Consider the following 20830-nt stretch of genomic DNA (forward strand, 5'->3'; position numbering starts at 1 on the left):
GGCGGCTGGCCCGTCCTAGCATTACTCCTTGTAGCAGAGAAGTTCAAGGTCGGTAAGTTTGCCTGCAGCGAGTACAAAGTACAGCTCGGCTCGTAAAGCATAAGGGGTCCGGTGGGCAGTTTGTGTTGCATCGTGCTTGGCATTATCAGGTAGAAACCTTGGTTAAAATTTAAGACACTGATAACGTGGATGTTGTTTTAGCTGTTATAAGTCACTTATTTTAAGTTACTACCTAGATCTGGTCACTATCAATGTTAATTACCAAACTTGAACAGTTATGCTTTAATCAAGCTTTTCTGAATATTTAGAGATCTATTTGATCTTTGGGGATGATTTTATTCTTGATAGCGCCTTATTTCAGAGAAATGTAGTGCTGTAAGAACTATCAGAAGCCTCTAACAAAGTCGTTATAAGTCCCTTTTAATACATGAGGCAGGGGAGGGATAGGTGGTCAGTAACTTGAATTGGTGCTAAAGCTCAGATTTTTGTCATTGCTGAGGTTCCTGTACTGCCTGCTAGATAGATGTTCAGCCTGTTTTGTCTACATCTAGAAATGTTTGGTTGCATTCCTCAGGCATAAGACTGGTTATTTTGCTAGTATTATTTTTTTTAATGTAGCTAATCTTACTGGCTCACATTCTTTATCACTGATGTAGTAATAACAAATTAATTTGCTATATCTGGAAACTGTGAAAGACAGTTTAGATACCGCTTTGAAAGCGTTTGGCTTCACATTTTCAGGTCTAATTTAAACTACTGCATGGGTTAAAAGTTGATGCTTCTTCCAGGTTTCACACAGTAAAAACTTTCCCGAAGTTGCACTTATGTAGGCAGGTCCAGGAGCCAGGCTTTTTAGTTCATCTGATGCTCTAGCCTTAAGTTTACCAAAATGGCAGTTGCAGGGCTTGTTTCGCTATTGTCTGCAGAATTGCGGCCAGATTCACATTGAAATTGAGATTTTTATTGTAACTAGGTTCAGGGGCACACAACAATTTTACAGGTACATTGGTCTGAGCTTTAGTGCTGCAACGAGGTCAAGACAAATTACTTCTCCAGCAGGTTCGAGTTAATTTTTTTCCAGTGGCTAGTTAAATTTACACCATCCTTTCTCTTTAAATAATAAAGAAGTTTTCAAACTTGTTGTGTGGGGTAGATTAAACTGGATTGTGCTGTGAACATGAGTCATTACAGATCATTCTGCATATGAAGCTGTGCTCTTTGGGTGGATACTGAAACTGATAGGGCTTGACAAATTCAAATAGCTGCAGGACTTCCCCTTTTGTTCCTTTTCAGGAAAGGATCATTTCACCTGCTCACCCAGTAATGCTGTTAAAACTTAATTTTCTAGCCTGCATCTAGTCATTTGGGATGAAGGCTGCAGCAGCTTTAGCAGGTTCTCAGCTCTTGGAAAAGCAGGTGGGGAATGTGTTAATCACTGCCATCAGCACTGACTACTCCTCCTTTCGGGCAATCGAGGGGTTGCTGTCTTACGAAGATTTCCATTGTGGTTGATTGTGACTCGGCTTCTATTTCCCCCCCTCTGACTCAAGGATTTCACCATGTTAACAGTTTGCCAGCGGCCTGATGGAGACTGGCAGTTCCTCAAGTTCCTCACCATGCTGTGCCACTCCTAGAGATGGGCAGTCAAAGGATCCTCAGTGCCACAGCAGATCTGTCCTAGCTCTTCTCACAGGGCTGTTTGCCAGGCACTGGGCAGCTGGGTGCAGCTCAGGTAGGACAAAGCACATCAGTTTGGACAGAGCAGGTGAGGGGCACAGTAACATTAGCATTATACAGCAATCATTTAAGATATGCTTGCAGGGCTAATTTTAAACACTGGTTTCCTGAAGCTTCTAAGAAGTGGAAGTGGTTAAACTCAAGACCAGGTTTCTCAGCTTAATTGGTACACAACCCTTCTCATTTATAGGTTTGTGCTATAAACAGCTAATCACTGCCAGAATGACATCTTCAAGCTCTGCCCAGCATCCAGCAGCTGAGAATGCCTGCAGAATCACACTTGGACAAGTTAACCAGGTAATTATCTCTCCCACTTATCTTCACTGCTTTCTCCTCACTAAAGCAGTGATTTCTTCCATCAAATCAAAGCTCTCTCAAGTACATTTAAGTAATAAGAATTTAGCCTGATGGAGTAAGGGCTTTTATCCTGAGGAGTTGTGTTAGCTTTCAGTATCAGATCAATGATTTATGAACATTTTAGAGGTGGAGGAAGCAAAAAAGCAGTTACAGCTGGCCATACAAGAAATTTTATGATGCATATTTTTGTGCTGGACCTATACTTGAAGAATCCTCCTAGTGCTGGACTCTTATGACAGCTGTATTGGAACTTTGTAGCCTTCTGTGCTGAACTTTGTCTAGCGAGTAATGTCTTTTTTGGAGTCAACTTAGGTAAGTATTGAACATGTAGTACTCCCGTTACTGACTATTCGTAGAGTGTCCCTGGAACAACAGGTACTTGCAGCTCCGAGCCAGGGCCAACGTGTCAGGTGTGTCGTTTGAGTATGGTTTGATACCATGTTGACAGCCAGTCAGAGAAATTTGCAAACAATAACAGTAAAAATCTGGTCTAAAAATCAGACAGGTTTCTCCAAGACAGACATCCAACCATCCAGAGGCAATTCATTGTAAAAAGCATTTCCACAGTATGAGGGGATGTGGCAGGGGTGGAAATAAGCTGATGGGAAGTTGAGAGCACCTCCCATTTGAGGCTTAATTTAGAACCCATTTGAGGCTTAATTTAGAAGCTTTGAAATGTAGCCAAGTCCTGTGCAGCATTGATGTATATGCTTATTTATTCTATTCACTCTGTATGAAAAAATAAGTAAATAGGCTCTGATACTAGTAGCAAAATATTGATTGTCAACACTCAGTATCCTAAGCAGTGTGGAATAAACACTTCCATTTTGGCTGTACTGTAGTAGCTAAGGGCCCATTTTTAAAGCGATCAAGCTAACTAGGTTGCTTCTTTAATCAGAAAGAGATGTATAAGGAGTTACTTATATCCATTTGAGAGTGGTCATTACAGAAATGAATGAATGCAAACACATAATTTCATCTTATTAAAAAATATGTGCTGATAGAAGCACTTATTTGAGTTGTGCTGAGCTTTTTCCTAGTAAAAAAGCTGTTATTGGGAAGAGACTTGGAGCTGGACACGAGCTGTTCCATTTGAGCTTGAAAACACATTTAACAAACATAATAATGAGAAAACAGGCAGCCCAGACACATTCACAGAAGAGATTATTTTTTTACAGTATTAGAAAACAGTGGAACAAATAGCCTGCCAAGATACTGCCTGATAGCTGAGTGACAAATTACAGTCGTGACAAGCAACCAAAAATCCGCTCTTACCTCATTCAGGAACACAACATGATGCTGCAGCTGTCTCTTGAGGAGATGTTGCAGGTCTGCAACCACCCTCTAGTCCTTGGGGAAGAAAGTGGAGATTGCAATTCCATTTATATAGGCGGAAAGGAAGGGTGGGTACGAGACACAGGTGAACCCACCTAACATTAATAGGTAAGGGCCTTTGCTGCCCGGCATGGATGACATGCCTTGAGAAAGCATGAGCCTTGTCAAAGGGGAAACAGCAATGACTATTGTGTGCTGAGGACTGGACTTTCCATCCTGTGACAGACTGAAATATCTTGCTGTATTAGCATGTGGTAGAGAAGGAGGACAGAAGAAGAGATTCTGCATGGGAAACGTGCATTAGTATACAGTATTGTACACAATTCTGTAGCGTTCAGAGAACAGTGAGGGCTTTCTGACATTTTTAGAGAACATAAGGCATCAGATCATGTGGTGGCACTCTCCTAGGAATTGTTAAAATTCTTGTGGAATAGATGAAGTAGCAATGTAGGGGGGAAGTAGCTATTTAAAACTTGCCACTGTTTTATATGGCATCATCTGTCTCATCTGCTACTCAAAGCTGCTTGGGTGTGTGGGTGAAACCTAAAGGGGTTGTGGAGAAGTTGCATGGTTCCCAGGGTGCTTTATATTTTCTATAATAAAGATTTTGGTTGATGAGTGAGATCCACAGAAAAATACATGTTCTGATCCTTGGTGTTAATTGACCACACCTTGTGTTTAATGCGGTCTTATTATTATGTGCCTCTCCATGGATCCTAATAAACACGTACTCCCTAAGGTCTGTACAGAGCAGACCTGATTTGTTCACTAATTGAGAAAATTCAGGCATGCTGCTCCTGAAGTGGCGATCTGAATGCACCATCATTGCTCCTGAATATATGACTCAGTAGATTTGGTTAGTCACTGCCTAGGACTCCATACCAAGGCTCTGAGTTTCCAATCTCACAGGATGAATGACATCAAAGTTAATGGGACAATGCGAGTGATTAAAGCCTTTAGAGCTGGCTGCCCAAATTCCTTGGCTTTTTTTGTCTTGTACTTGAGTCAGAATGATTGTGCTGATTTCCAGTCCTTCTAACTTCTTGTTAAGCATTTGTCCGTGCAGATTACTTGTAAAAAAAAAGAATACCAGCCTTCAGCAGGTTAGCCTGAGGCAAGCAGTGTTTCCCCACGACCTGCAGTTGTCAGCTTTGTGCTTGGTGTGACAGTCTTACACAGGTTGACTGGGGCAACTTGGGTTTCTTAGCTGTGATACGCAGGCACGCGTGCCAGGCTGACCTGCTTTCTCTCAGCAGGGTACTGCTTTGCGTCATTCAAACAAAACTCTGTGCTCTGTGTTTTAGGTGCGACCCAAACTGCCGCTTCTGAAGATTTTGCAGGCTGCAGGCGCCCAAGGTGAAACCTTCACGCTGAAGGAGGTGGGCTCAGTTTCTAGGCACTGGAACCGTGCCTGTCCCTGGTTGTTTGGGAGGTGGCTCTTTGTGGGGAAGGGATGGGACTGCCTATTAATTTTTCTGTACTTTGAAGCCTTATCTGCAAAATAGGGATACCTTACCTGTAGGGCTGTTGTGACTTGATTGATCATAAATTGTCTTGAGAGCCCCTGGAGGAATTGGAATAGGAGTGTGAAATATTAAAGAAAACTATTTATTCTGGAAAATCAGAAACCTCTTTGGAGAAAGGAGAGATGGGATAGCCACATTCCTTGAGAGAGTGTAGGAGAGGCCGTTCAATTGTCTTGCGCTCTGCTCAGTGCATGAAAGCCTTAAAAATTGGATTCCAGTTGATATTTTTCTTTTAACTTTCCTTTGAAATGGCTTGTCAGCTAAACCTGAGACCCTGTGAATTCATTTATTTTAAGATTAAAATGCAGTATGTGTACAAGATTAAAAAAATGACACTGACTGTGATTTACAAGAGTATCCTGTCTGCAAAGAATTAAATGCAGTGGTTTTTCATTATGAATGTGTCAAATATTCCTGCAGAGCCTTGTGACTTATTTTAAACACTTATGCATTTAAATAACTTATTTAGCTTCTAAAAATTTTTGCAAAAACAAATTGAATGGTTTAAATGGGGAGAGCTGAGTATTAAATGCAGGTTACTTGTATAGATTAACATTTTAACTCAGTTAAGTGTAGTTTTTTCTGCAGTGAATGGAGTACCCTTAGCAACATTTTGGTGATGCTATCATTCAGGAGGATCACTTTGGTGGCTAATGGGGGGTGGAACCTGCCTATATTGTGCTTAATGCACTTTGCTTTCTTTTCTTATACTCTGGATTCTTCACTGTAGCTGGCAGTGTCCCCTAGCTCTCAGAGGATGGGTCCTCTCCATCCTTCTTTGTGATACTAATGCACTTATTTTTGCATCTTGCAAACTGTCTTGAGGAACAGCACTGTAGATGTGGTCATCCTTTAGTTAAAGAACTTATTCTTTTAATTGGGGATACCTTCTGCTTCCTCTGCACCAATTTCCTTCTCTTCTTTGCTCTGAGTTGAACATCAGCAGTCCCCGTCTGCAGCTCTCGCTGAGGGAGACGGCCCAGATGAAAGTGTTATCACCCATGTTGTGTTTCATTTTAATGTGGGGTAGCAGAGTCACTGCTGTTTGTCCATCTTTGAACTCAGTTTTCCTTCATGTCAAGGGTCAGTGGTCACAAACCTTATAGCAGTATGGTAAAGCATAACTCTCCCTTGGTTGTGAGGCACCAACAAATTGCATGTGTGCGTAAAAAGCAGGTACGGTTTGGCTCGCACTGTATAGGGTAGCAGGAGGCAAGTATCATAAAATAAAGCAAATTTTCAGGGTCTTTAGTGGTTCGGTGTCAGCTGCAGATATGGCTAATGGTATGTTATGTATCCACAGGTTATGCATTACCTAGGACAGTATATAATGGTGAGGCAGCTATATGACAAAAGACAGCAACACATGGTCTATTGTGGAGGAGACCAGCTGGGAGAACTGCTGGGGCTGGAGAGCTTCTCTGTAAAAGATCCAAGGTAGGAAAAGGTCGCCTTTAATGTATGTTGTATTATAGAGGATGCTGAGACAGGAGACTCTTGGTGTCACCGTTTATGTTCACTGTCTCATAAACCTCCATGAATACCAAGTGCCCTGCTCAGTGGCTTATTGGTAATGCATTTGACAAGTTGGAGTTGAGCTCCTTTATTCTGAAGAGCCAGTTCTGAATAGTCCAGGCAGCGAGCTGCTTGAGGGGACATCTTTCCTCCTTTTATTTCTGCATCTTCTCAGGCCCTTGGTCTCAGATTTCAGCTAAAATCTGCGTCGTTCAGTTAAGTTCTGAGCTAGACTTCTCTGTAGCATTTAGAAGTGGCAAGCACTGCCCCTGCAGTTTCCACTGTCACTCTGGAAACTAAAAGAGAATTTCTGTCCCTGGTTTAAAAGGGTAATGCTGTTTGGTTTTGTGAATGTTGTCAACTGTTGGTTTCTTTCCCACAGCCCAGTCTATGACATGTTGAAACGGAACCTGACTTCTGCTGCAATGGCAGGTAGGTTTGTCACAGTATGGGCAAGTATATTCAATGTAGTGTTGATGTAACTTGGGTAAGTAATGATATTCAGAAAAGAGAAATGTTTCTGAAGTTTGAACAAACTGCTAATGAAGGCTTTGACAAGACAATCTCTTTGAGTATGTGTCTTTTCTGTGTGTCCACCATCAGTAGCTGTGATATGAAATCAGTTAGCTGTTTGAGTAACACGGCTGCCTATAACCGATGGCCAAACTTTGGAGCAGCAGGCACACTCTGGAAGCGCACTGGCAGAGCTAAATACTGTGGATGTACAAATCAACGTGGCTGAAGTATCCCATCCACATCATTATTGATTTCTCAGTCTTTTCTCAGTTTCATAGCATGCTGCGACTTCTCACTCCCACCTCATTTTATACTTTCATAGTCTTGACACTGAGTGCTGGAAACCCAACCCTAGTTCTGCAAGCCAAAGAGGTCTGGACTTTAATGGAACACTTGAACCTTTAAAGGTCGCTGTTACTTTCCCAGCTCATAAGAGAAATCTAATCTATCTACATGAAAAGTCCTTCAGTCATAAATGAATATTTATTCTTAAATTAATCTCAGCTGGTGGCTTCCTTGCAGCCAGTTCCCATTGTACGGCTGGTAATCTTCATTTGAAAAAAAAGCTTCTGATGAAACTACAAGTGTGCAAATCATGAGGGCACTGCACCAGGAGAGTTGTGGATTCTTGTGCCATACTTCCTGGGGTCTCTAAGCAGATAATATGGACTTAGTTTGTCATAAGGGCTTAATCTGTTTTTGCACACGTACATAAAAGCTTGTGCAAATTTTGAAACTGAGAAAACATGGCCCTAAACTGCTTAATCCTCTGCTTTGAGCCATGCCTCGGTGCCTCTGAGGTCCCCCTCCTTTCTCTATTTATATAGAAGAATCTTCCTAAGTGGACTCTCATCTAAACACATTACCTACAGAATAACTGTGTGAGTGCTGTTTCCCTCGCTGGTGATGCCCTGGCCTCTTCCCTGTCGGCACTGTATGTGGAGAGCAAAGGATCCCAGCGAAACCCTCTCTTCTCTGCTGCCCTGTCCCCTTCTGCTTGGTGTGTGCGTGTGGCTGTGTGCGTGTGGCTGGGTGTGCGTGTCTGGGTGTGCGTGTATGGTCCAGTCATGGTGTAACTATTTTTAAACTTGCCATAGGAAATACTGTTCCTTTAGGGAGATGGTCACTGAGTTATACCACCGTGTCTGCTTGTGTATGTGTGTGACTATAAAACGAAACAAGCTTGGCAGACCAGACCTTTGACAAATACATAGGAAGGAGGACTGTGTATTCGTTTTCCTTCATCGCAACATAGGAATAACTGGAAGTGCCACAGGGCTTAAAGAAGTCTTCATGTTTCATGTTTTGTAATAGCTGCTTGTATTCATTAGCCAACTCAGTGCTTATCAGCACATCATTTTGCAGATTGTCTCAGCCACTTCTTTTAAGTACCCTTGTAGAAAGAAAAGTGACTGCAGTACATCTTGATAATAAAGACTAAGCTCTTACATAATGCTCTTTACCAGATGGTGTCCTTACTTGGCTAGCTTTCGCTCTAAGTGTCACTGACATGACTTATTAGTGTCACTTGTTTAGGAATACCTTACTTTAGAGGACATTTTGTGTAGTGTATGTTGGCTTGAAAAAAGGAAGCCTTCCAATAAGTAAACACTGCCTTTTCACACAGTGTTTCAGGCTATTTATAAAGTGTTAGAAGGGTAGGTCTTCACCTCTTCTAGTGCCTCCGCAAAGCCAAAGCAATTATAGATGAGCCAGTTTGCTTCTATTTTCCTTCAGGTATTAAATAATCAGTGACTGCAAAAGCTGTAGGGTGATGGAAGGGAAGAAAGGAAAGCTGAACTAATGCACGGAGGGCAAAGAATATGGGATAGAGCTATGCCATTTTGTGGTCCTGTGTTTTGGCTCATTTTATGGATGACTTTGTGGTTCACTTCTTTGCCTGTTGCAGCAGTTTTCAGGGTCTTCGTATCAGTGCCTTGATTCATGGTCTGAATCAGACTGTTCACGTCTGCCTGGCGTTCAGCAGGGAATTTCTCTGCTAAATTGAAAGGGGAGCAAGCAGGAGCCATCCTTGCATCTTTTGTTCTCTAGCAAGTCATTCTGTTTAAAGGATAGACTTCCTAAGTGCAGCTCTCCTATTATGTAGAAAGATTTCTATTCATTTGATTGTTCTTGCTATTTAGGTTGGCCTTTTAATTAACTCTTGGGGCCAGCATAATCATCTGGATTAAATTGTGTTATGGATGTGTACACCATTACCCAGGAAAGAGTTTGCTGTGCATGGAATTTTCCCTTCTTTAGTCTAGTCATTGCTCTTCATGTCCACACCCAAAGAGTTTGCTGTGCATGGAATTTTCCCTTCTTTAGTCTAGTCATTGCTCTTCATGTCCACACCCTTCAAGAAAGATATTTTTCCTGTCTCAGCATAAGCTGAAAGAGATGGTGTCTTCAGATATTTATAAAAGTCTTACTCCTCTGCATTCACCTTCTTGAGCATGGATCTGATCCAGCCTTCGAGTGAGATTCCCCATCCTCTGCTATTGCTCTAGGTAACCTCTTGTGTAAAGGACCTAGAACTTGTGATGGGAGGACAGCCTGTAGGAAAGAGAGTAGTTTTTCACATTGGGAAGAAGCTTCTTACACGCTGTGAGGTTTCGTCAAGCTTCATCTCTGAGGGGGCACAGACTGTCTATTCCATAGGCTGATGCCTCCATATGTACCTTGCAAAGCCTAGGGAATACTGCAGGAATGCCTCTCAAGGAAATGGCCAGCTCTCTAAGGAAGAAAGGGTTCTGTTTCTCTTAAAGGGTTACGTAGAGGTCTGCCAAGCCTGGCTCGTTGGTTGCTTGCTGAAGACCCTCTGTGTTGTGAGAATGGTTATTACCAGGGAAGGTTTTTTCTTTTGTTTTACCTGCCATCTAGATGCTGCACAGAATCTCGCAAAGGAACAGAGCGTCGATAAGCCAAGCCAAGACCAGCTGAAGGTAAACCCACTGCCTGGTGCTTTCTTTTGTTGTACAGAGTGCCCCTTCTCTGTACCTGTGCATGGTGGACTGCCAGAACTTTGTGCTGCTTGGCTGCCAGGTCCTCACCTTCCTGAAAAGTTCTTGGAGTCCACAGAACAGGGACAGAGTGACCCTTCTCTGTTCTCTTCATAACAGAGTACCAGTCTCTGAGCGCGTTTCTCTGGGGTGTAGCACTTCTAGTCCTCAGTTCCTCCAGCGTGCTCTGTATTTTCACGTCTTTCTCCCCTCTCTCCCATCCCCTCTCTGAGTAGGAATTGCCAAATAATTAAGCTTTCTAAAATGTGTGAACGAGTTTTGTGTTTAGTAGGATTGTTTTCAGAAGCTTTCAGGCAGAATCTGAAACCTAGGAAAAATCTTTGCGCATTCAAACTTGTTTCCAGGTATATTTTGGGATTAAGGTAGTCTGAGCTGGGAGGTGTCTGTTCACACTGGGGGCCTGAGAGTCACAAAGATCACAGTATTACTGCATTAAAGATGGCAACTTTTGGACTTTCGCCAATCTTAAGATTTTTCCTAGGTTGCAAGTATATTGTTTGTGCTGATTACAGATGCATTAGCCTTCTTAAAGGGTTAATAGTGTGTAGTTTTTGTTCAGAAACTTTTATTTCTCTTCATAACTTCTTGGTCTTGTACTGCAGCTGGTGACTCGGAATGGAAGTGCTACATCCCCTTGTCCCTATAAGCTCCGATAGACTAACATCTGTTTTTTCCTTCCTTCATGCAGTTTAGCCAGCAAGAAGGTTCTGACACTGGCATCATGGAAGGTGAAAGCAATGCTTCTTCTTTGTCTACCTCAGAGCAAAAATGTGAGAATTATGAAGGTGAGTGCCAGCTTTTCTGCAGTAACACAATGTGTACAAGCTCTTCTGCTCCTTCTTCCAGTGTGACACGTTGAGCTCTGCATCAGCAGAATGCAGGAGGAGGGTGTTGGGAGACTAATAAAAACCTGTTGTGAAATATAATCTTTAAAAATCATTGTCTTATTTTAAAGATTGAGAGAACTGCAAATGTTCACCAAAGGTATTTTACAATAGACGTGTTTCCTAGTTTGGATACTTGGTTTCATAAATAAACAAACTCTTTGAATAAAATGGCAGGTTAAGCCCCAAAAGAACATCTATCACTAAACAATGCCATGAAAAATCTTAGAGACCTTGCTGAAGGGTATTTTAAATGCTGAAATTATACTTGTATCTATTTATCTTCCCAAGGGACTCTCTCCTCTGATTACAGAGAATACAGCCTGAGCCGTCTGCAGTCATTACCTGCAAGCCAATCAGGGAACTGAATTACAATGGAAATTTTTTTCTATCCAGTTTAAGTGTAATACAGCTCCTTGATATTTAGACATTTCCTTTGTTTTAATGTCTGGGGATTTCTTGCTGGTTCACTCATATGGATTTCTGATGTTAAAGAAGCAATTTTCCTGGTTTTCTACTTTCTATTCTCATGTCGTTCTCATATCAAGGAACCTAATTTGTAAAACCAGATCTTCTTTGCAAGTGTGGGTATTTCCAGATCAAATGAGAGCAGTAGACATTTTCCTGGCTGCACGTACAAAGGAGGTAGAAACAGTCCTTGTCCTTTGAAACTCTTGGCACTGAAGAGAGATAGATTCAAGGTTATCTTGAAATTCAGACTGCTGAGTCTAGGATCATAGACTAAACTGCGCAGGCTATAAAGGAGGCTGAAGCATAGGGTTACAGAGGATAGATTCTTACCTTCCTGCTTCCTATTTTGAGCCTGCTTTCAGAATTCAGGAGCTCCCATCACTGGAAATTTGAACCAAATTCAAAAGTTCCTTTCTGCATCTTAAGTCACTGCAGATACCTTCTCAGTGTTGACTTGGGTGGAGCTGTGAAAGAAGTGTTTGTGTTTCTGTATTGAGACTTAAAAACAAGGTACTGCTAAAGAGAACCTGTACAGTTATAGAGACACTGGTAACACTGGGATGCTTCTCTGACCTCTGATGGCTGTGTGGTGACTATTTTGCCAGGTTCACTTGGGTAGATACGCGAGTACAGATGTGTGGCAGATCTAACCAACATCCCAGTACACTCATACAAACCCCAAAGCTCTTAGCAGTAACTGGCTGTAAGAAGGAGCAAGAAAGATTTCTGAAATCAGATGGGGCCTGGGGCCAAATTTTTCTCTGCTAGTCTCTTAAATAATGTAGGTGTGGCATGACTTAGATTCTACTTGGCTCTTACAGACAAAGACTTAATAGAAAACCTCTCTAAAAGCAAGAAGCCTAAACTGGACCTAGTGTTTGAGGAATGGGATGTAGCTGGTCTTCCATGGTGGTTTTTAGGCAACCTCAGAAGCAATTACAAGTCCAGAAGTAATGGATCAACAGATATTCAGACTAACCAGGTGTGTAGACATTTTAAATAGGTGCACTGTATTCTCTTCCTCTCCTCTTTTGGGTTCCAAGTAAATAAAATATTATTGTTCTTTCTTTCCCCTTCCCACTCCAGGATTTTCAGCCTCTCCTTTGTGTGCTCCTGTCCCAGCCTTTCACATCAGGTGGTTGGTTACCTTTAGCATTCTTAAATAAACTAGGCGCTCTCTGAAGGCTGTGTTCAGCCGTTGGAGGTCTGTCTGCACTCCAGAGCATTGGTTGTATTTCAGGAGTTGCCCCTCTTCTGGGTTGAAAGTTGTTACGTGGTGCATATGGCTGTAGCGTGGTGGCCAGCTGCTGTATGGCCGGCTAGCAAGGGGAATGAGCGCAGTGCTGCTTGTGAAAAGGGGTGTCTGTGAGAGTAGTGAGCAGCCCATTTCTCTCCCAGGGGAGACTGGAGAAGCTGCCCAGAGCTAAGGCGGCTGTTAATGAGGAAAAGGGGAGAGGCATTTGCTGTGGCGATGGCTGTGGTGCTGGTACTCCTGCTGGTGATAACCTGAGCTCTTAAGTGGTCTCTTCTGTTTCTTCTCCAACAGGACATAGACACTGCTGTTGTTTCAGATACTACTGATGACTTGTGGTTCCTCAATGAATGCCCGTCGGATCAGAGCAGTGCTGCAGTCAAGGTGGAAACAGTTGACTGCGAGGAAGCGAAAGAAAGTGACAAAAAGGTACCTCTTCAAACAGCCACAGTGCATGTGTTCCACAGGTTGGCCTTGTTTAACTGATCTCATGGAAGTGCAAAATCCTTTGCTTTTCATCTGCCTTTTGGTGCTGTGCTGATGTGGGAGGAACTAGATCTAGAACTATCCAGACTTCAAACTGTGTTTAGCAAAAGCTGTCACCATTTTGTACGCAGGGTGGTAGCATTCCTTTGTAGTCAATCTGCTTGGGTTTTCATTTAAACACACAAAATTAATTTAAAACTTGAGCAGCAACTTTACCATATTTCTAGCTAATATCTGCATGACTAATAAATGAAAAGACTTGAAGAGGAAAACCTCAGTTAACGTGTTAGCATTCAGTATTATATAGGCTGGCCGGAGTATGCTAGCTGAGGTGGTAGTAAGATTGGTCATAAGAGTAATGAATGAGATGTTAAAGATACTAAAAGGATTGAGATCATGATTTTTTCCACGGAAATTAGTAGGACCGCTCAGGTGTGTACGTGTTTGTATTTGTATGATGCTTGTGTGCATCAGAGAAAGGTATGAGTTGACCAAAGGAATATTGCCCAGTGATAGTTATTGACAACATAAAATGTACATAAAATGGCTTTTCATTCCCTTATAGAAATGGCTTAATTATCAGGGAAATTACATAGTCATTTTAGTTTTGGTGTGCAGTGCCAGGCACATCATAGAGATTATTGCACTCCTCTAACAACTTTTCACTCTTTACAGGTGAGCGAGGATTCATGTTTGCATGACTTGGAGGATTCTCAATGCTTAAGTGATGACACAGATACAGAAGCTACTTCAGAGGTAGGCATCATTTAGGTCAGCGGTCCTTGCTTGGAGCGTGCTGCATCGTAGCGGGGCTCTGTTAAATTCTAAACTGGGTGGGCATTGAGCACTGGCAGCCCATGAATGCTCTGGCCCACCCAGCCCAAAGATACCAAGTGTCTCTCCTGGCCTCAGAGCAGTTCTGGAACTTCGTGATTTTGGCCACTTTTTCTGGTGATGTGAGAGAATTTATATGTGCTCTAGCTAGGAGGGGTTTTTGACTAGGAGATTAGGGTCCTTGTTTCTACATTGTTCCTCCCTTTTTGTGCAGGGTAATGTAGTGTCAGCATGGGCAGCAACTAGCTTTTTATTCATGATTTAACTTGTCCCTTCACACACCCAGGAAGTGAATGAAGATTAGGCCCTCAGTTTCCAGCATTGTCAGTCTAATGCTATATGAAATTAGTATTAACAACATCCATGCATGTTTTAATAAGGTTAATTCTGTATTGTCCTCTGAAAGGAAAACTCGAGTATAGTCCTTGGCAGAGATTTGGAAATCTAAAGTAGGCACTTTGTAATCACTGAGGTGCTCATACTCAAAAAAACACTTGTCAGTGGAAATTCCTGTGTCAGGATCGGGATTCCACTGAGCCCTGGGTGTCCAGGCCAGCTCTGAAGCTGTCAGTTGGTTTTGGTAGCTTCTGGGATGAGAAGAGAATCCACGTCCCATCTCACCCCATTTTTCTGAAATGCTTGTATGGCCTTTGTCAGGAGGAGAGCCCGTGTACCTGCTGGTGCAATGTCTTTGTCCTCGCAGTGCCTCTCTAAGGACAGACCAGAGCTCTTTCCCCTGTTTTAACGAAAAAACAAAGTGGAAAGAGAGAATAAGCAGTAATTACTGGGTTGTCACTCCTCCCCAGTGTCCCATTCCTCTTCTGAATTCCGTCATTATAAATACTGAGGGACATCAAGTTTGTGTTCTTTCATTTGTCCTTTTTTTCTCCCAGTCCTGCTGGCTGCCTTTTGAGGTTTTGTTGTAAGTCAGCAAAAGTGTGTCACGATCCTCTTTGCAGCTGGTGGCACCAAAATTATTTAGCATCATTTTGTAGGCTGTGCGTGCATGAAAATTTAGATGTCCCTGGCACTGGACAGCTGAATCGTAGCTCTGAACTTGGGCGGCTCTTGGCCTTGCTATGTGGGATAATCAAGTAAACTGCTATTAGTTGTGCAGATTCAACAGATGCTACGTGATTAGTGAGTCTGGGAAATATAGTCCTGACTGAGTCCAGTAGCTCTACCCTTGAATTTAGAGTGAGATACTGAAAATTCAATAAACTGCACAGCTTGAGAACATTGTATTCTTCCAGAGGCTGGGAGGAAGGAAGGACAGATTTTAATGCTTAAGAAGAGGTCTGCATCTGTAGAATGCACGGGGGTAGTCAAATTCTCCTTAGGCTTTCTGAGGTGCTGAAAATCAAACTACCAATTGTGCATTTGCAAGCTTATACCCAGTAATAAATGTCCTTTTCGGCTGAAGCTCCTTTGCTGCTTTTCCTATGTAGAGGAAACAAGTCATACACAAGAATACACTAACTTGCTGCTGTTTTTGTCTGCCTCAATCATTCCTCAGGACTGCTGGCAATGTACCAAATGCAAGAAATTTAACTCTCCAGGCAAACGGTACTGTTACCGCTGCTGGGCCTTACGGAAAGACTGGTACTCAGATTGTCCCAAACTGGCGCATTCTCTTTCCCTGTCCAACATTGATGCTATGCAAAACAAAAATGATGATGAAGGGATAGACGTCCCAGACTGCCGAAGGACTATTTCTGCTCCAGTCGGCCAACCCAAAGACCTGTACATGGTAGAAAACAAATCACGTGTAGATCCCTGCAGCTCTATTGAATCTTTGGATTTGGCACGAGAATGTGAAAGCAAGGAGTCTCTGTTGCATTTCGCTGAGCATAAAAAAGAGGAAGAAATACAGTCTTTAGAGAGTATAAAAAAATTACTGAATCCTTGCTTCTTATGCCATCATAGACCACGGGATGGGAATATTGTCCATGGAAGGACTGCTCACCTTGTGGCCTGTTTCAAGTGTGCAAAGTTGCTGAAGAAAAAGAGATCACCTTGCCCAGTGTGCAGAAAAGAGATTGAGATGGTGATCAGGATCTTTATGGGGTAGTAGTACCAGTTCAGTCCTTCTCCAAAAGATAGCACACAGGTTTTCTTGCACTCACACAGACCCTAACTTCAGAACTCAGCTGGTGAATACCAAAGAGAATTAAGATTTAAATCTGACCAAGAACACTGAGGAATCCTCTGGATTAAATGAAGCAGCATCCACTTTGCAATGTTCATTTAAACTAAAGCCCATAGGGAGCGGGGAGTGACTGGCACATTGGTATCAATGCCCCAGCTTTGAAATTGTCTAAATCTTCTAATTTCAGCTCAGTGGTGTCAGTAGGATTCTCTGTTCTGACAACTGCTCCTTGTAGAAAGCAAGTTTTGGAAAGAGTGATAACTTTGGCTGTTGGAGTGGTGTTCTCCAGTAAGTCAAACCTGTGCAATGCCTTTGAAGCGGGGAGTCTGCATTTGAGAGATATATGTGCAGGGGTGGACAGGGGTGGGTAAGAGGGTGGGAGGGAAGGGTAGACCAAGGTGTTTGCAATGCATGTAAGCCATTTCTCCAAGGATCAGTTCTCCTGAGGGCTGTGAGAAGTAAATAACTTGGTTTCTGTTTTTTTGGGGGGGTTGTTTGTTTTTTTTTAATGTAGGTTTGCTCGATAAGATGAAGGTCCTCTTGCTGCCAGAATTGAAATAAGTCCTCTTAAACTTTTAATCTGCAGCTATCTCAGGTCACATATCAGATGGCAAAAGAATAGGGTGTTATACTTTGCTTTGTTATTGGACCTTTTGATTTCTATTGATTGTTTTTTTTTCACTTAAACACAGTTCTGTGTCATCTATGCATAGCTTTGATGAAGCCTGTTCAACGTTAGCTCAGAATCTGGTCTGCCAGCTGGATTAAATTATAGGAGCTCTGTGCATGTTTTGGGATGTTCTCACAGCTCTGTGCTTACAGCACCATTGCAACTTCTACCTGCCTCAACTCATCAGACCAGTCTAGATAGAAGATGCTCACTTTATTGTGCAGGGTGGTTTTAAAAATTCCTGTAAAGCACCGACTGCAGCTGGTTAGTCTATGGGCTGTGCTTGGTGTTAGTTTTTTTTAATTTTCTTTCCCTGTGATCTAATGCTTCAAATCTGTTTGCAGCATTTACCTTGTCCTTCAAAGCTATGCATGGTTGCTCTAGTGGCTGTTAAAACTCAGCTAGAACTTGCAGTTTAGAAACATTGAACCCTTTTCTGACATCATATCCTAGAGCGTGCTCAGATCTTCCTCAGCCTTCCTGTTCTCCGGGGCTTTGGAAGACCTGCGTCATGCAGCAGTAGCAATGGAGCCTTCACCTTTCAGGTATACAGGCATTTGAGTTCAGTACAGTGTGTAGAATAAACCCTGCTTTGTCATCTTCTCTATAATTCCCTCTCTAATCTAGGAAGTACAGCTGAAGACAAAAACAAGATAGTGGTCATACCTCGGTGCTTCTCTAGGCTCTTTCCCCCTTGTTTTCGACACTCCTTGTGCTGGTCCGGACCTAGCAGGTCAGGCGTGCAGTGGAAGGCCCCAGAACCTGCCCAGCAGAAGGTCCCAGCAAACTGCGATCTCAAAGTTGTTTTTCTGCAAAGACATCAGAGTAGGTGCTATATGCAATCACTGCCTATCATTGCCAAAAGTCAGATCTACTTTATATTTTGCATAGTATTGTGATTATATCTGTGTTGGCTATAATTTAGACTATTATGTTGGCTGTTATTTACAGTTGTGTTTTAAAAATATGAGGATAACTGTCTGGAATTTTAGTGCACTATCTCTAATTCCGTAGAAAGCAGTCCACATGGAAAAGCTGATTTATTGCTCCCTTAACTAGAGGGCTGTTAAATTGCTGGTGATGCACTTTAATCATGCTAAGATCAGCAGCATTACCGCCTGGAATCACAGAAGGGAGTTCCTGCCAGGTATTGTCTTTCCTTTTAAGGGTGTCAGGCTCAGCAGGGTGCGTTGTGGCACTTTGTGGCACTTCTGAATACTGTGAATTCCCCCTCACCCTGGTTGCTTCCAAGAACTAAACGTTTTGCTGAAAGCAGCTTTACTGAATTGTTGAGATCTGGCTACACTGAAAAGCATGTAATTTGTGTTGACCAAAAAAAAAAAAAAAAGTCAGGAGAGTTGTAAGTTCCAGTAATGGGATTGAATATCCCTACCAAAATCCTACTGAGATCTGTATGCAGCTTCCATTATTAAATGAAAATTGTTGTCAGTGTGGCAGTTTGTGATAAAAAGCAAATCTGCAGGGTAACTTTCAGGGTAACAGTCTTTGTATCTGTGACTTCTTGTTCAGTATAACCATGGTGTTTACAATGTGCATTTGTCAAGTTCTTAATTCTTTTTAACTGAAATAGTTAGTGGACATAAGATGACAATGTTACAGTTGATTTTCCTTCCTATAGAAGAATAAGCTATTGCAGTGCAAGCACATTGTGCGTAGCTGTAACTGCCCAGGTTGTGGCTGGGGCTTGGAGGGGTGGGGAGTTTTGGTGCAGGAGTAGGGGAGAAGAATGTTTTATTGCTTAACTTAAGTCTATGTCTAAATAAGTAGCAATTTACCAAGACCTGCTCTTCTAATATGTTTTTAGAAGTGCAGACTTGAGGTATGGGTTGAAAAACTAGCTCAAAGCACTCAGCTACAATACTTAAATTGCAGCACAGGTGAGATACTGGCCAGACAGTGCTATTACTTTCCTTTTTACAGACACGGTAGTTAGCGTGGAGTCCTAATACAGAAACCCATTTTTTTGGCGTAGCTGAGCATTTACCTGTGATGGGTGTGAATTTGGGTTCTCTGAATATGTCGTTGGTGTCTCACAGGAGATGACAGTTCTTCTCTCTTACAGTGGTTTTATTATGAAGTGCAATATGAGAGAAGAGGTCCTTGGTAATCCTTAGCAGCCATTGCTGCACGTCTGTTAGGAGAAGTGTTGAGCGCGGTCGTCTTTTGATGCTCAGACTGGAAAGGTTTATCTGTTTCACTGCTTTTTTTGTTCAGTGGCATTGGTTGCTGTTCCTCAGGAACCCACTGAAGTCTCAGTAGCACAAGTGTACCTGTAGGTCAGGTTTCATTTACTAGGTCCCTCAGCTTTTCAGCCAGAAGTTTTGGCACCAGTTATCCCCAGAACCAGCAGATTTCTCACTGTGGTGGGTATTTAAATACAGTATGGGAACCATGAGGCTCACAACTGTATAGTGCCGTTCAGCACATTGCAGTGCTCTGCAGGTCAGACTGTAGGTATATGTAAACTCTCGGTATCCCAGCCAGAGGTACACACATTGCATTTAATCCTGAAAGTTTTTCCAGTTTTAAGTGCCTCTTCTCTGTGACTCTCAGCGACTCTTGTTTACTGACACGCGCAGCACATCAGCGTTTTCTGCAGCTCTCTCTCCAAAAATCTGTGTCCCTCCTCTGCTGAGATGTATTATTGAGCCAATTTAGCGTAAACAGAGCCGCTACACGAATTACAATGGTCCTTCGGAGCAGCCCCCCAGAGTTCTTATTTCTTCAGAACAGTGGGTGTTTCCACAAAGACAGCTGTGAACTTTCTGCCTGTGTTACATATTTATTTACGGTGCATGACTGTGATGGAAATGATAATGCAGCTTGGCTGGGTCTGCTCCATCCTTCTGTTTCCAACATGGGTTGTATCTGCTCCTGAGAAGCTGTCCTCACAGAGAAGAAGTGGCTGTTGGACAAATGGAAGCAGAAATAGAGTGGAAACTCAGTGTCTTGAAACCCACCAGGGTAGCTTGCTCTTGCCTGCTCACACTCTGCCTGTTCTGAACTTCCATCTTCCAGTCCTGGAAGAAAAAAACAAAATACTCTCGCTTGAGGCCTTCAGTGAAGGCTGACCATTTTGGAAGATGCCACAATTAAGCGATTGAAGAAGGAGCTAGGGCACGCTGGTCTCCATTCTGTCTTTGTCCATAAGCTGAGCAAGGAACTCCTCGAGTCCTGTGCCTGCTCTTTGGCCACCTGGACATCGATGAGTAGCATCAGGATCCTTGAAAGGGAGATACTGTGAGGCTGTTCTATCAAGAGCAAGCGTGAGACCCACAGATGATATGGGGGTGATAAATTCTGCATTTGGAACAGCTCCCAAAGGACAGATGACCTTTGTGCAGCAGCTTTTGTGCTCTGGAAATCTTTCTTTGGTTATCTGCCCACAATGGCTGGAATTTTCCTTGCTTGTTTGAAAACAAGTGAGACCCTGCTTGTTACTACATGGTAGTGTCTGGCCAGCAGAAAGGTCATCTGCTGCAAGTGGGGTTACACATCCCATCAGCTCGCTTTCTGCACCTTATTCTGATCAATACAGGCGGCTGTTGTGACTGCAGTCCCGTTTTTCTGTGCTATTTTACCCTGGGAATGTGCTCTTGCTGCCTGCACGTCTGTGTGGACACCCCACGCTTGCCACGCTGAGTGGGTGCTTCAGGAAGAACGCAGCCACCAAACTCGGCAATGATCTTCAGAGTCTCCGACTCCTAGAAGACACAACCACCTCTGAGGATCAGTCTGAGAAGATACACAAAGAAGGCAGGAACATGTACCTCTGGCAAAGATAAAGATTTGCTGTTGTGGAAAGAGCGATCTCCTGCTGGATGTCCCCAGCACCCTTCCCTGCAGCCCGTTGTTCCCAGGTCTATTTTTCTTGTTTAGAAAAACTCTGCGTCTCAATATACACCCACACAGTCACTGCAGTACCAAGCAGGAGCACTCGCTAAACGACATCTGTGTGTTTGCACTATTTAAAAAAAAAGGCGTGTATCACAAAATTGATGACCTGTTCTTGTGTCCTGCGTGTAATGAATTTAATTAAATTGAGCGCATTCAA

General features: G+C 42.8%; 1 protein-coding gene across 1 annotated transcript; it reads left to right on the forward strand.

The window, feature by feature from the left end:
• On the forward strand, window positions 1-20830 carry MDM4 (MDM4 regulator of p53). Its single transcript, XM_082494413.1, has 12 exons — window positions 1-48; window positions 1928-2034; window positions 4734-4808; window positions 6259-6392; window positions 6853-6902; window positions 9870-9931; window positions 10698-10794; window positions 12186-12346; window positions 12911-13045; window positions 13778-13858; window positions 15453-16373; window positions 17209-20830. Exons 2-11 carry the CDS (start codon window positions 1960-1962, stop codon window positions 16005-16007), a joined length of 1425 nt encoding a protein of 474 aa, XP_082350539.1. The 5' UTR covers window positions 1-48; window positions 1928-1959; the 3' UTR covers window positions 16008-16373; window positions 17209-20830.

The sequence above is a fragment of the Vanellus vanellus genome (assembly GCF_965231255.1).
Source record: "Vanellus vanellus genome assembly, chromosome: 23".
NCBI lineage: Eukaryota > Metazoa > Chordata > Aves > Charadriiformes > Charadriidae > Vanellus > Vanellus vanellus.

Coding starts and splice junctions, on each gene's coding strand:
- MDM4 (XM_082494413.1), top strand. CDS start 1,960: ATGACATCTTCAAGCTCTGCCCAGCATCCAGCAGCTGAGAATGCCTGC. Junction 10,795..12,185: donor AAAATGTGAGAATTATGAAG/GTGAGTGCCAGC, acceptor TGGCTCTTACAG/ACAAAGACTTAATAGAAAAC. Junction 13,046..13,777: donor CGAAAGAAAGTGACAAAAAG/GTACCTCTTCAA, acceptor CACTCTTTACAG/GTGAGCGAGGATTCATGTTT.